The sequence below is a fragment of the Ictalurus punctatus genome, chromosome 27 (assembly GCF_001660625.3).
Source record: "Ictalurus punctatus breed USDA103 chromosome 27, Coco_2.0, whole genome shotgun sequence".
NCBI classification, from domain to species: Eukaryota; Metazoa; Chordata; class Actinopteri; order Siluriformes; family Ictaluridae; genus Ictalurus; species Ictalurus punctatus.
Genome location: NC_030442.2, coordinates 17754902 through 17770000, shown reverse-complemented (window position 1 = coordinate 17770000; position 15099 = coordinate 17754902). Strand labels below are relative to the sequence as shown.

General features: G+C 43.9%; 1 protein-coding gene across 1 annotated transcript in view; it reads right to left on the bottom strand.

The window, feature by feature from the left end:
* adamts18 (ADAM metallopeptidase with thrombospondin type 1 motif, 18) overlaps window positions 1–15099 on the bottom strand; it is a 48269-nt gene that overhangs the window by 649 nt on the left and 32521 nt on the right. Inside the window, exons 17-23 of the mRNA XM_053676660.1 lie at window positions 12687–12807; window positions 11621–11747; window positions 5185–5389; window positions 4633–4827; window positions 3681–3926; window positions 2713–2878; window positions 1–1914 (exon numbers count right to left, since the gene is read on the bottom strand). The exon at window positions 1–1914 is cut by the window's left edge and continues 649 nt beyond it. Coding sequence (XP_053532635.1) covers window positions 1796–1914; window positions 2713–2878; window positions 3681–3926; window positions 4633–4827; window positions 5185–5389; window positions 11621–11747; window positions 12687–12807 — 1179 coding nt within the window. The 3' untranslated portion in view covers window positions 1–1795. The remainder of the gene's footprint in view (window positions 1915–2712; window positions 2879–3680; window positions 3927–4632; window positions 4828–5184; window positions 5390–11620; window positions 11748–12686; window positions 12808–15099) is intronic.

The window sequence follows — 15099 nt, the reverse complement described above, 5'->3', positions numbered from 1 at the left end:
GCTAGTAGGGTTAGCCTTGCTTTGCTAATCTGTTCTGAGGAGTAACGATTTTCACGCTGATTTAGTGTGCTGTTCAATGTGAACAAGTTAGCTTTAGAAGCCATATTGAGCTACTACTGTTTCACATAGGGACTAAATAAAAAGCTGGACAGGCCACGCCCACGAGTGACAACAATAGCAGTAGCTATGGCACAATGGACTTGTCACGTAGCTCGTGGGAACGCAGGGTTAGACTCACGATGGCTTTACGCTCGCTAGTCAGAGCGTCGAGATTCGGCTGTAGCCTGATACAGAGCAGATACTGACCTTTTTCCACTTGAATAATGTAGAAAGTGTGTGTGTGTGTGTGTGTGTGTGTGTGTGTGTGTGTGTGGTCACATCACCACAATACCTTACTTAACGTTTCCTGGCTTTCTTCTGAACTTGTTTCAGTAAAATAGTTTACCTCATGTTAGCTAGCATGCTAGTATAATCACACAATATAACACTTCTAACGTTAACTTGATTGCTAGAAAATCTCTAATATAAATATCTACTGGTTTTCGTTATGGAGTTAAATAGCTTACAGGAAGCTAGCTAGCTTACTAGTACTAATAACTGCTAGTACATCTGCTTTATTAGCTTATTTATTCAATTCTGCCCAGCTGTGTCTGGACCTTCCTTAGCAAAGTAGATGACCTTAAAGTGAAAGAAACTGTTCCCCTGAATAACATTTAAGAAATGTTATTCAAATGTTATTCAAATGTTATTCAATGTTAAAATCGTTACTAATGTGAGAATTTTAAGTAGGTTAGCTAATGTAGCTAAACTATAATGTTGTGCAGTAGATTAAACCAGTATTATATGCGAGGCAGTACATCAGAGAGTACATGAAGGAATGAAAAGAAACCCTGCTGGAAAAAAAAAAACCCAACAAAGCAATAGAAACCATCACAAAAATTCTAATGGTTTCCACTACAGATACGATCGCAAACCATCAACTAACCATTACTATTATTGGTCCATAATGGTTTCCACTAGACATAACTTGCCACCAATAGAAGAAATACAACAAATTACCAGTAGAGACCCATAGGGGGCATTACAGTTTCCAGTAAAACCAATACACTTCCCATTAACACCATTACAAACTCTGAGTTTCTGTTTGTCGTTTTTTTTTTTTTTTTTTTTTCAGCAGGGAATGCTAGTTTATGATTGAATCTAAGCTCCGCCCTCTATTTTTCCTATCTTTTAGTAAAATTTAATATTTTTCATAGAAGCACAATTAAATAGTGCTTTAAAATAAAAAAAATTTAAAAAGCACGGACCAGATCCAACAGAAATGTGAAATGTAGTCAGTATCAGCTCGGTGCAGCCTTGGGTACAAATAAACATCTCAGGAAGTGAGTAGTTTATACAATTATACAATATAACCGAACGCAACATTTTCTTCGACTCTGATGATCACAATTAAAAAAACATTATTATAATAATAATAATAATAATAATAATAATAATACAGGAATGTTCATTTACAGGAACAACGTCCCTCACTGAGAGTCCAGTTATAAACCCATTCTCGGTCCCTGTAAAACTCCTCCACAGTTTCAGCACAAACACACAGTGGACTTTTTTTCTCCCGTGTGTTTTGCCCGTCAAGTACTTCAGGAAGAACCGGGCCTCCATGCCTCTAGCTTTCTTTTGTCCATTTCTTTTTAAACGTTTTATTTTCCTCCGCCAAATCCAGCTTGGGCCCTTTGGGTATCCGTAGTGTGGTTTGAGTCAGAGAGGGTGCTCATGGGAAAGTCCTTGTGTTCTATAGCTTCTTGATTGAGCATGACCTGCAGCACTGCTCGCTGTAGAACCTGTGGTTACACACGCCGTGTTGGAGAACCAGGCGACACCAGGTGAAGTAATCGACACACGACTGCTCTCCTGGGGAAAGACGGGAAAACACGCAACGCTTATTTTATTAGCATTGTAACTTTAACAACCAAACACAACCATTGAACTCTCCCACTAATTTCTCATTTTTTTCCCCCTGTACTTGGGGGCGGAGCTATGCACTTTGTGATGTAACTACTCTAGCATTTTAATATGCAAATTATTCGAGGACGATATGACACCCAGAAATGTTTATCCTGGTGGATCCTTGATCCTGTATAACTAAATTGGTTAGTGCTACTCGTGAACAAAACTGTGGTTGTTGTGGTAACATTTGTATTTTATTCTGATATTAATAACCAAAATTATATTGCTGAAATCCCAGAATCCACCTCGTGGCAGCCTGTGACGAATACGTCATTTTCGCGAGCAGTTAGCTAGCTATGTTAGTAATAGAAGGCGTTTCATATTTGCATATAATGCATATTCATAGATGCATGTATTTTGTAATGGTATAAAAATATACATTCAGGTGTCTTTGAAGATTAACTCCTGGCAATCAGTCGAGAAGAACTGTGATCCGTGATTGGTGTTCAAGATCAGTGTTGATTAGTGATTGGTTTCTTGGGAACGATGGTGATTACTGATTGGCTGTCGGGAATATTGGTGATCAGTGATTGGTATTCAGAAACAATAATGATTTAGTGATTTTTTTTTTTTGTATTATTATTTTTTTTCCCCTTGGAAAAAATGATTATTGATTGGCTGACTTGAATAATGGTGATCAGTGATTGGCTGTCGGGAACAATAGTGCTCAGTGATTGGTTGTGGAAAACCAGGTGTGTGTACCTTTAAGAGCAAATCCTGGCACCAGTCCTGGTGGAGCGCAGAAGTGTGTGTTACAGGCTCTGGAGCTGATGGGCCTGTGGTGTGTTAAACACCCTGATGAGGGTCGGCCGTGTCGGAGACACTGAACACTGCGCGTCTGCACACCACCCCCACATGACACTGTACACTAATACACACACACACACACACACACACACACACACACACGGACATCAGCCAGATTCATTAGTCTGTTCTGTTTAATGCTGATCTTCCGAACATCTTGTCTTGTTTCTACTCAACATCTTAACAGTTACGTGCTACCTCGCTAAAATTGTTTGCCTCAGCCACTAGCTACTTTTTGCTCAACGTCCATGTTTCCTGGTTGCCAAGCAACGGTGTTCTCACAGTTTGAACGTATCCCGTGTTAAAAGAATAAATTACCGTAATTACCGTAACAGCACCCTCCTACCTCAACTCGCTCCCGAAGGCTTACGTTCCCTCACGCAATCCACGACCGACGCTTAGCAGTACCTACTCAACGTGGCTCGAGGTCCCTTTCAAGAACATTCACGCTAACTGTTCCTCAGTGCTGGAATGAGCTTCCAACCTCAATCCGGACCGCAGAATCTGTCTCTATCTAAAAAAAACAGCTAAAGACCCACCTCTTCCGTCAACACCTAACCAACCCATAAAATAATATATATATTCCTCTGGCACTTACACCTTTTACTCTGCGCACTTTGCTTCTTCTGGAACTCAATTAACGGATCTTGTAGCGTAGCACTACTTGTATTGTTCTCTGCTTGATATATCGCTTTGCCTGTCTTCTTCTCATTTGTAAGGCGCGTTGGATAAAAGCGTCCGCTAAATGAATAAATGGAAATGTAATGGAAATGCTTGAAACGAAAAAAAAAAAAACCACGCTTATAAATCAGTCGGATAGGAACGTACAGTGACATAAATATAAACAGGCTGGAGTTTTCTACCTGTTGCCATGGTGATGAGTACCAGCTGAGCGCCATGGCACCGCTCGCTCTCCCCAGGCCCGGGGGATTGATGTGGCGCTGTAGGTCAGGACATTGTGCTTTATTACAGGCCTGCTGGAGGTCGGTGTGGGGTTTCTGGAGATTTCTACACCTCCTGATGGGGAATTCTGTAAAACCTCCATTAGAGCCTCTCTCTGCACAGCGCAGCTCTCGAGTCCTCGCACCTCCTCCGCAGGAAACGGAGCACTGAGGCGGGAAGACGGCATAGAAAGAGGCGGTCACGTTTTCATCACTAATTTGAACGTTTGTCAGTGTTTATAATGCCGTTGCACTGCGCAGGAATACAAACTGCTTGTAAAGGAGCAGTTTTTCTTTACGGCTGGTTTTTGTTCTAGTACGTTCCACAGCGTGTTAATACAATAAATATTCCTGCAACTTTCTTCGGGTTTACGTTTTCTATAACTGGCAACGTTAAGCCTTGTGTATCAATCATTTACTAACACTTTGTCTTAATAATTGTGTGACTCCCATCATATTCACCAAATTTTCAGTAAAGTTGATTTTCATTGTATGTAAACTCCCATAAATTACTAAGTGCCTTCGCGGTGCAGCCGATTTTACTTTCAGCCACGCCCACAAACTCCATAAAAGGTAATAAACCCAGTGAAAATGACAAAATGGCAAGTAAACAGTTACAGAGCACCTGCTAAGAATAAATTGCACGAAATATTCCAATAATGCAGCTCGGACACTACCGTAGACGTTTAACGATCGTTCATGGAAGGAGTCTCCAGTACCAGTCAGAGGTAAAGCTGTAACTTTCATTTTTTCTGTCATCTTCAGGAAAGGAGTTTACGCTTTGGGATTTCTCGATAAGAGAAAGGAAAATAGGGCTGCCATGAAGTAAATAATAAAAAAAAAAAAGGTATGGAATATCATTCTGTGTGCGTACCTCTCCCCAGGCGGTGGTGATCCACTGCAGCCGCTCGTTTTTAGGGCAGCGGCTCATCACGCAGCTCTCCTGAGCTTTGGGCTTCAGCTGGAGCTCGCACAAGCCGTCTCGGAGAACCGAAGCACCAGAGACGTGGTTAACAGTGTGGCAGAACACACTCCGTGTCTTCACACCACGTCCACATGTCTTCGAGCACTACACACACGCGCGCACACAGAGAGAGAGGAAAATCGAATGGCCAAATGCTGCGTAATCCCTATATAATGCTTGTAATGCATAATAAATGTATTGTAATAAATGTCTGATAAAAATAAATAAATGTTGATCATAAGCTTCATGGCAATTAAATAATAATAATAATAATAATAATAATAATAATAATGATAAATGTTATAATTATTTATAGTATTGACATACTTCTGAGTGTCATATTGTGATTCTGTCATTTAACCACCAGAGGGCAGTAGAAGATCTCATTTTCCCAATCCCTGGCCTTTAATATATAAGTTTCTGTGTGTGTGTGTGTGTGTGTGTGTGTGTGTACGTACTGACCTGTGACCAGGTGCCTGTACCCCACTCCGGAGGGCAGGAGTGTGTGTTGCAGGGCTGTGTGAGAGCCAGGGCAGGTGAAGGGCACATCGAGGGCGGAGTTAACTCCTCCCTTTGGTACATCACCTTCCTGAGACAGCGGACGGTGCGACTTTGCTGGCCTCCTCCACACGACACACTGCATGCACTCCATTTACCTAGCGACCAGCTAACACACACACACACACACACACAGAAAGCCAGACAGGTCAGACCAATCAGAGACACAGAAATAAAATACGTACTCTAGATGCATACGAGACCTTTACGAATGTGAATATCATATAAGCAATACGAGACAGCTATGTTTTATCATAATTTTTTTTTTGCTGTTATTTTCAGAAGTTTAACCGTTTGCTCGTCAGGTCCTAAACTGAGACATTCTTAGGAGATGCTAACGAATTCATGAGCTTGCACTTCTGTAGGTTTAGCATTAAGACGAGACGACTCGAACGTTCTCGTGCCACGGAGAAGCGTTCCTTAATGAGCAAATTTCTTTATATATATATTTTCTCTTTGTTTCTTCCTGGATGGAGTTTGGGAATGATAAGTTATGACCTGTAGTCGAATGCAGCATTACACCACCACTTCCACACAGGAAGCATGGTCATTATGGCTCTCTCAGACTCCCGGTCATGGATAGCTGTACGTAACGTTGTTATCTGATTTTCTGTCGTGCTGTTCACCGTATAAATCTGACCAGATGTACCTCAGATCATGCTCCTGTTCAGGAAACCGATGCAAAATACGTACATTCTTAAAGTGAATGAGTTCTTTCCCCCTGACTGTGCTATTTTAACCTTTTTGACACGAACCACAATACCTTTTTATTTATTTATTATTTTTTTTAATCGTCTTAATGTTGAAGCGAATATCCCGGACAAAGATTTACGTTCGCTTGACATCTAAAGGAATAAAACATTTTCACTTCCCTTCAGCTACGGCTTTTATTATACTCGGCATACCTCAAGGTTCAACTTTAGGCCCACTTAAATTTTCTTCTTTTTTTTTTTTTTTTTTTTTCTTCATGGTTTCACTGGGTTTACAGTAATTTTAGTCAAATATCAAATTGCCTACAAATCACTGTGGAGACTCTTCAACCGAAACCTGAAAATGACCCAAATGGCAACAAAAAAAGCCCTTCTTTACTGTGTTGTTTATACGCAGTCCTTCACGGGGCCTCTCGTTCCAAACTTCTCCACCTGTGCTAAAAATCTTGCTGCAGTGATGTTCAAGACAACTCACCCTTATTCCCTCTCGACATCAGTTTCCTGTTCAATATCAAATTGGTTTTATTGTTCGTGTTTCACAGGAACGCATCACATGATCTGGCCCCATAGTACATCTGCGCTAGAACCTTTCCGATCCAGAATATGGCCTCTTCTCTTCCCTGGTAAAGATTTTTTAAACATCCAGATCCACCCAATACTGGTCTAGACGAAAAAACCCAGACGTGTTCGTCCATCACGGCAGATGTTCGTCCGTCACGGCGTTTCTAATCTAAGTTAACGGTATCTGTGAGTCTCTTGGCTATCGATGAAGGAAAGCTTTAAAATAGATCTGAGCTCTCTGAACATGGGGAGATTAGAGCAAACCGCTTGGTCCACCAGAAAAACGGGGCGAGGACTCGGGTTGAGCTCTACCGGACCAGACCGGTTCACACACGTCTTTAACAAGGGCTTTCATTTCCTTTCAAAGGAGGAACGGCTAAACTGCAATTTGCATCGGGGGAAAGAAACAGAAGCCGTTGCACCACGTATCTGGGTTTTTTGTGGGTTTTTGTTTTCCCTCCCCCTGACCTAATCTCTTCTCGCCACATAAACAACAATGTGTCTGCCTCCCAGCAAACCGCTTTGGACTCCTGCTGTAATCGTACTGTAATATTTCTGGAACCTTCCAATAACTCGCATATTTCGAGGCATGCAATTAAACTGAAAGCATGTCTGAGTTGACATTGACGGATCGCGGACTGCCTTCGCATTCTTCCGTACCCATTCCTCTTTGCTGGCTCGGCTACGGCTACCCGAAATAACGTGCTCAGACATGCTCGCAGAGCAATTTCCACCGGTCAGATGAAATCCAAGCTGCTGCTGGTCACCCGGTGGGATGAAGGGTGAATTTTTAGTGCGTGCTGGCGAACGGTTTGCGGTTTGGAAACAGTTGTAAGTTTAAGAGCATTTGAACGGCTACCGATCCTCCGCAGGCCGTCCGGGTTCATCTTTATACCGTAAGATGTACGTTCGAGAGGATCCGTAATGTCACGGCGTAGATAATATACGCAAGATAAAATGGCTCGCGTAGCTGTAGTTCAGCTTGTAAGTGATGTGGACAGGGACGGTTTTCGTCGTCGGCTCTGAACTCCAAAACCGTTTTTTCCACTTTAATAACAAGGAACCCGAAACTTTAGCTTTCTTCTGGACTGTGAAGGAATTCAGTTGAGTATTTCTATACAGTTTCTAACAACAGACGTTGTCAGAAGGCGGCCTTTAGCGTAAATTAAATAGATTAAATTGACTTTGAACTTTTAATGAACGATAAAATATTTTCAGCTTCTAATGCATGTGACATACCTCAAGGCTCTGTATTAGGGCCTATTTTATTTCTGTTAGATTTTATATATATATATATATATATATATATATATATATATATATATATATATATATATATATATATATATATATATATCTCACACACTCAAAGACCTATAAATTTCCACATCAACACAGAAAACATTCCGAGATCGGACTCGTCCTACAGCCCTACTAATTCCCATCACTGTAATCTATCTGCTGCTATGTCTTCGTTGTATTTATCGAGTACAGTCAGAAATATGATCATGTTAGCAAACAATTGAGACTTTAGCAATGAAGCTGTTGTCGGCCCGTATTACGCCCTGTTCGGACGGGATTAGTTTTATACGGGGGGATTGGGGAACGTCATCATTACCAGAGCTTCTCTATGACCTGGTCATGTCAGTCATTTTTCCAGGCTTTTTCTGGACTGCGCGTGTTCTCACGCCGGTGAAGATTACAGCGTCTTTTACCTTCTGTAAAACGGCATGTAAAAATAACCCCAGGGTCCGGTTATTCAAAAATGACCAAAATGACCCGGATTTAAAAATCCCATGTTGTGCGATCCAGGCTCAAGTAATCCATCTTACTGTTGTGTCGGTTTTCCGAAGCAACATCGGATGGGATGGGATGGGATGGGATGGGATGGGATCTCCCTGATCCAGATACAAACTTTTATTTCTAGATGAGCAAATCTAGATGACTAAGTGCTGGAAATCGGACTACGTGTCACAGTGTCGGCTACTAGCTATGGAAACAACGACGGGCAGGTTAGCCAGCATGGGGTCACTTTTAAGTTTAAGACATTTTTTTTTATTTCTCTTAAGCAGTCAGACCCATCATCTGACCCGCAACAAATGAATACAATCAAACAAATCTACGTTCTTCACAAATCTACATTGTGGATATCTTGAACACGTGTTTTTAAATCGTTAAAAGTCTAATTGTCCGACAGTTAACGTAATCAGAACGTTCCGAGTTCTGCGTGTGCGGAGAGCAATATGGGATGCGATTGTTAGAAACTACGTTTAACTGGTTCGTCTCTGACGACCGTGTCCTTGTAGTTAATATACAGTTACGCACGACAGTTACAATTAATGATCTTGTTTATATTTGATATCGGACAGCTGTTTGGGGGATTATTTATGGGGGCAAAATGTGTTTTTTTTTGTTGTTGTTTTTATTTACCTTCCTGTACCGAAAGGCTTTAACTGGTAGCCTACGCCCAGGTGTGCAGAAGTGATCTGATCGGATTTTGGGTACCGGATTGGATCTAATCTTGAAAATGGATCATGAAATTGGATCATGTAATCCAATCTTGCTTTTGAGCTGATTGGATCTCAAATCTTCAGAATGTGGTGTTGAAAAGGTTTTAGTAGGATTGGGAGCCGGATTATTTATCCTGATCCCAGCAGAGAAGCGTGGATTCAGGGAGGATTTCATGTGAATGTAGTGTGTGTGTGTGTGTGTGTGTGTGTGTGTGTGTAGATGTATTTATATTTTGTGTTTGGTTTGTTTAAGCGTTACAGTGATAAAGTGGATAATGTGTACGTTAGGGCCCAGATGTTCAAAAAGTTTCATCTGGATCCGAACGATCCGGATTATTTGCTTCGATAAATAATGAGTCGTTGCACTTTTACAGAGGTAAAGAGTTTCACCTCATCGTTCTGGTACAGGTTCATCTCTGTCTTCATCTCCAGAAGACCGTACCCCAGGGTTAGATGACTTTTTAGCACAAACGTTGTAAAGAAGTTTCAGTTCTCAGGGATTAACAGCACTGTAAGTCATACATTCTTTGGAATTATGGGAAAGATTTTCTATTCCTTCTGGAACTGTATTCTTCACTTTCTATTTCTATCCTCTTGTAGGCTGGAGGAAAGCCAACACTACTGTGTGTGTGTGTGTGTGTGTGTGTGTGTGTGTGTGTGTGTGTGTGTGTGTGTGTGGTAAATGGTGGTGTGTGGGACTTTGGTTTGGGATTGGCAGAGAAAACTGGGCTCGTCCAAAACTTACACTAATCCTGTTTACTTTGGAAGGAAAAAAAAGAGGAAAGATGGAGAGGGAAGGAGTCATTTGTGATCAGAAAAAGAGTTCTTCCAAAGGTTCAGAACCTTTAAGGGTTCCCCAAGAGGGGCATCTGAAGAACGGGACAGAGCAGGAGACGGTGGGAGCTGAGGAGGAAGAGAAACCTGAAGGAGAAGAATCGAAGACGAGAAGTGAGGAGAGAAAGAATGACGGGGGAAGGGGAGAGGATGGACGGAAAGGCGAAGGAAGAAGAGAAGGTGAGAGGATGAAGGAAAGTTTGAGAGGTGGAGAGACAGGAAAGGATGCAAGGAAAAGGAGAGTGCAGGAGAGAGAGAGAGAGAGAGAGAGAGGAGTAAAGGAGAGCAGTGAGAGGAGAAGGGAAGGAGAGCACATGAGAGCGAAAGATGAAGAGAGTGAGAGAGAGGAGTAAAGGAGAGCAGAGTGAGAGAGAGAGGAGTAGGGGTGGAGAGAGAGAGCGCGAGAGAGAGGAGTAAAGGAGAGCAGAGGGGGAGAGCGGAGTGGGGGTGGAGAGCAGAGTGAGAGAGAGGAGTAAAGGAGAGCAGAGTGAGAGAGAGGAGTAAAGGAGAGCAGAGTGAGAGAGAGGAGTAAAGGAGAGCAGAGTGAGAGAGAGGAGTAAAGGAGAGCAGAGGGAGAGAGAGAGAGGAGTAAAGGAGAGTAGAGTGAGAGAGAGAGAGGAGTAAAGGAGAGTAGAGTGAGAGAGAGAGAGAGAGAGAGAGGAGTAAAGGAGAGCAGAGGGGGAGAGCGGAGTGGGGTTGGAGAGCAGAGTGAGAGAGAGGAGTAAAGGAGAGCAGAGTGAGAGAGAGGAGTAAAGGAGAGCAGAGGGAGAGAGAGAGAGGAGTAAAGGAGAGTAGAGTGAGAGAGAGAGAGGAGTAAAGGAGAGTAGAGTGAGAGAGAGAGAGAGAGAGAGAGGAGTAAAGGAGAGCAGAGGGGGAGAGCGGAGTGGGGTTGGAGAGCAGAGTGAGAGAGAGGAGTAAAGGAGAGCAGAGGGAGAGAGAGAGGAGTAAAGGAGAGCAGAGTGAGAGAGAGAGGAGTGGGGGTGGAGAGAGAGAGCGCGAGAGAGAGGAGTAAAGGAGAGCAGAGGGGGAGAGCGGAGTGGGGGTGGAGAGCAGAGTGAGAGAGAGGAGTAAAGGAGAGCAGAGTGAGAGAGAGAGGAGTAAAGGAGAGCAGAAGGAGAGAGTGGAGTGGGGGGTGAAAGAGTGAGAGAGAGGAGTAAAGGAGAGCAGAGTGAGAGAGAGAGAGGAGTAAAGGAGAGCAGAGGGAGAGAGTGGAGTGGTGGGAGAGAGAGAAAGAGTGAGGGAGAGAGTGGAGTGGGGGAGAGAGAGAAAGAGAGAGAGAGGAGTAAAGGAGAGCAGAAGGAGAGAGTGGAGTGGGGGGTGAAAGAGAAAGAGAGAGAGAGAGAGAGAGAGAGAGAGAGGAGTAAAGGAGAGCAGAGTGAGAGAGTGGAGTGGTGGGAGAGAGAGAAAGAGTGAGTGAGGGAGAGAGTAGAGTGGTGGAGAGAGAGAGAGAGAGAGAGAGAGAGGAGTAAAGGAGAGCAGAAGGAGAGAGTGGAGAGGGGGGTGAAAGAGAGAGAGAGAGCAGGAAGTAAGATGAGAAAGGAAAGAGGAGAACAGAACAGCACCAGTACTGGTTCTTACAGTGGTTCTAGTAGCAACATCTGGACTAGTCAATAGATTGACGGATAGACATGGACAGATGGACGGACACACACACACACACACACACACACACACACACACACACACACACACACACAGTTTGTAAATGAAGGCGTGGTGTGTTACCTGGCCGGACACGGTTGTATGTTACAGAGCTGAGACGCCAGCGCAGGTCTGCTGTGAGAGTCACACAGTGAGGAGTTCACCTGAACCTGTTCATCCTGCACACACACAGCCTTCACCGACACACGCCCTGAAACACACACGCGCACACACACACACACACACACACTCACACACACACACACACACACCCCTATCACTTAATTACTATTATCTTCATTACCGCTTTTAGTGTCAATTAGTTTCAGAGAATTCCTTCCTCACACTTTGGGAATGTTTTTAGGATTTCTCCCCACTTCCAGCTGTGGGACGTTTTGCGGAACTCTGTGCAGTTCCACCAGAACCTATCAAAGAACTCGGGACGTTTCTGCACGTTTCTACGAGATGGTCCCTTTAAGAGACTCTGGAACTTTAGAACTTTAGGCCTGTTAGTAGATCTGCCGGAAGAACAGTTTTACAAACGTTGGCGTTGTAGGCATGTTTCCACTAAACAACCCGATTCCGGAACTTGAGCGTGTACATTTCCACCAGTCTCACAAGGCTGCACCTAAAGAACCATCTCAGGAACCCGGGAAGACCCGGAGTTTCTATGAGAACCTTTTCTGGAACTCAAGGACGCTGGGGGCATTTCCACCTGAAGTTTTAGACACTTCTCACTTTTCTGGAACGAAGACCATAATTCAGCCATTGTACTGAGTCTTAACTGGCCTCCTCAAGAAAATGTGCAACACACACACAAACACACACTCCTGAGTTAATGAGCGTGTGTGTGGTGGTGAAGTTGGACAGGAGGACGGGCAGCATTTGTCCTGCTCACAAAGGTGCTTTTGATTCATCCGGGCAAAAAACTCTCTCTCTCACACACACACACACGCGCACACACACACAACGTTCACTTTCCATTCACACACACACACACACACACACACACGTGCACACACAAAAACTCACCCCCTTCAACAACCCCCACAACCCTCATGTACATGCACACAAGCGACCTTTCATTCTTTCTCTCTCTCTCTCTCACACACACACACACACACACACACACACACACACACACTCTTACCTCCTGCACATGAGGCGGAGCAGTCTGATCGGATCACTCTCCACGTGTAGTTGTGTTTTTTCTCCTGCAGAGGAAGTGTGTATTCCCACAGCACTCCCGGGTTTTTACCCTGAACTAGGATCTTTTGAAACACACACACACACATACACACACACACACACACACACACACACACACACACACAGAGAGGCCGATTCAGTAAAAACATTAAGCACTGAAGATCAGACTGTTGGAATGGGCGTGGCCTAATATTCAAATGACCTGCTTGATTGACAGACATCTGTCTGAGACTCCGCCTCTCAACGCTGCTCAGAGAGCAACGCTTGCTAGGTTAGCTTTTTATTCGCTAGGTTAGCTTTCACGCACTCATTGCTTAGCTTACTCACTAGTTAGCTAAGACACACAGGTGAGCTTTCACGTTTTCATTCTTGCTATGTTAACGTTTTGCTCTTTCTCTTTTGTCACGCTCTCATTGGTTAGCTGAGTCAGGCTAGCTACAAGAGTAAAAAAAAATAACTCTTGCTAGCTTAGCTTTCACTGACTAGCTCGGTTAGCTAGGACTCTCTCCAGGTTACTTTTTCACCACTAGGATGGTTTTATAGTCTCGCTAGATTAGCTTCTGCTCCCTGGGTAACCTTTCTCTTAGAAAGTTACCACTCACTGGGTTAACTCTTCATTCTCACTAGGTTAGCTTTTTAATCTTTCACTATGTTAGCATTCGACAGGTTAGCATTGACTCACTAGATTAGATTTTCCCGTATTAGATCAGCTTTCTGAGCTATCTTAACTTTCATTGCTAGGTTAGCGTTTCCTCACTCGGTGATTGGAGAGGGTGGAGTTTTTACACAAGCTTAACCCGCTGTTAGCCCCACCCCCTTTATGTGTAAGGGAAATTAATTGTGGCGAAGCACAAAGTCCGGGTTTGATCAGCGTTATCAGGGCTAGGTGAACAGAACGGAAATGTATTGATTTCGTGTGAACGTCCTGTTCTAACACCAGCTGCTTCATTTCCAAATTTCAGTGTGCCACTTTTAGAAAACCCCTCAGTGTTCCCACACACGTAGGTCAGCTGGGTTCAGACGTGGGAAGACGCCCGAGTGAGAGTCGGCCACAGTGACGTCTTTATCGTCTGTCCCTGTCCTGCGGATCAGGTGGGTGGTCCTCCAAAACGCTGCACTGACTCGGATTTGGGACAGAACCCGAGGAGGAAGTCCACTAGACCTGAGCCAGGGTCACGGCAGACTGCCCGAGGTTTTGGCTCAAATGGAGTGGAAAAGTCCGGAAAGAACAGGGGCTTTGTTCTATTCTTAATGTTTGGGGGATTTTTTTTCCCTTGTACAATCTGGCAACCTTTATCCTGAAGAGAACACAATGACCGCGCGGTCGCAAATAATAAATTATACCGAGCGAATCGAGGGACACTCGAGAGTGCAGCTGGGAATCGCAGGTTTATATTACTGCCCTTGTTCTGATGCGATATCTTTCTGTAGTAACGGCTCTTTCACAGGGACTCGTTCAGCGGATGTCTGATGGTTGTCATTGTAAATGTTATATATATATAAATCCTGTATGGAAGGAGTCTCCAGTGTCAGCGCTTTGTACCAGTCAGAAGTAAACCTGTAACTTCTTTTGTAAGCTTTCCGACATCTTCAGCATTTTTCAATGGAAGTTATTCATTTCCCAGCACACGTAACTGAGTCTGCATACATGTTATGGTCATGTGACCTACGAAACACCACGACAAACACTTATGATCAAGTACGGCTGTGGATCAGGTGGTAGAGCGGGTTGTCTACTAATCGTAGGAGCCAGTGTAATGCGCTTTGTAGAACCGCTAAGGTTAAAAAAGTGCTCTGTACACATATACGTTTAGTGTGACGAGCATGCGCACATCGTAAAGACACGCCCGTTCCGTGTGGACCGATCCAGATGACCACAGACGTAATTCAGGACCGACGTGTGTCCGTAAATCTCTTCCTGTCCGATTATAATACTTCATAATCGCGTGCGTATTCATTCTGAAGAATATCCAGTGCACTCCTGACATCCCCACAATGCACTGCAGTAGGTGGATAGATAGCTTAGACAATGCAAAACACCCATAATGCACTTTTCAAGGATAACGTTTAATTTCCCAGTTGTATTAGAAATGATTAGATAGCTACCGTAGCACACGCCAAGCTGAACGATTCCCCCCCGCTGAGACGAACGAGAAGTAGAGATTGAGTCTACACACGTCCTCCGTTTCGAACTCGCGTTCAACAGGACGCGGCCGTCGGATTATCTCCGAGCTCGCTCACAAAACACAAGATCGCACTTCAGTCTGGCCGAGCAGGCACCGTCAGATTAGCGGCTGAGCTCCACGCTAAAGGTGAAGCAGGATCGAATTCAGAGACGAGGTTTTACATACACA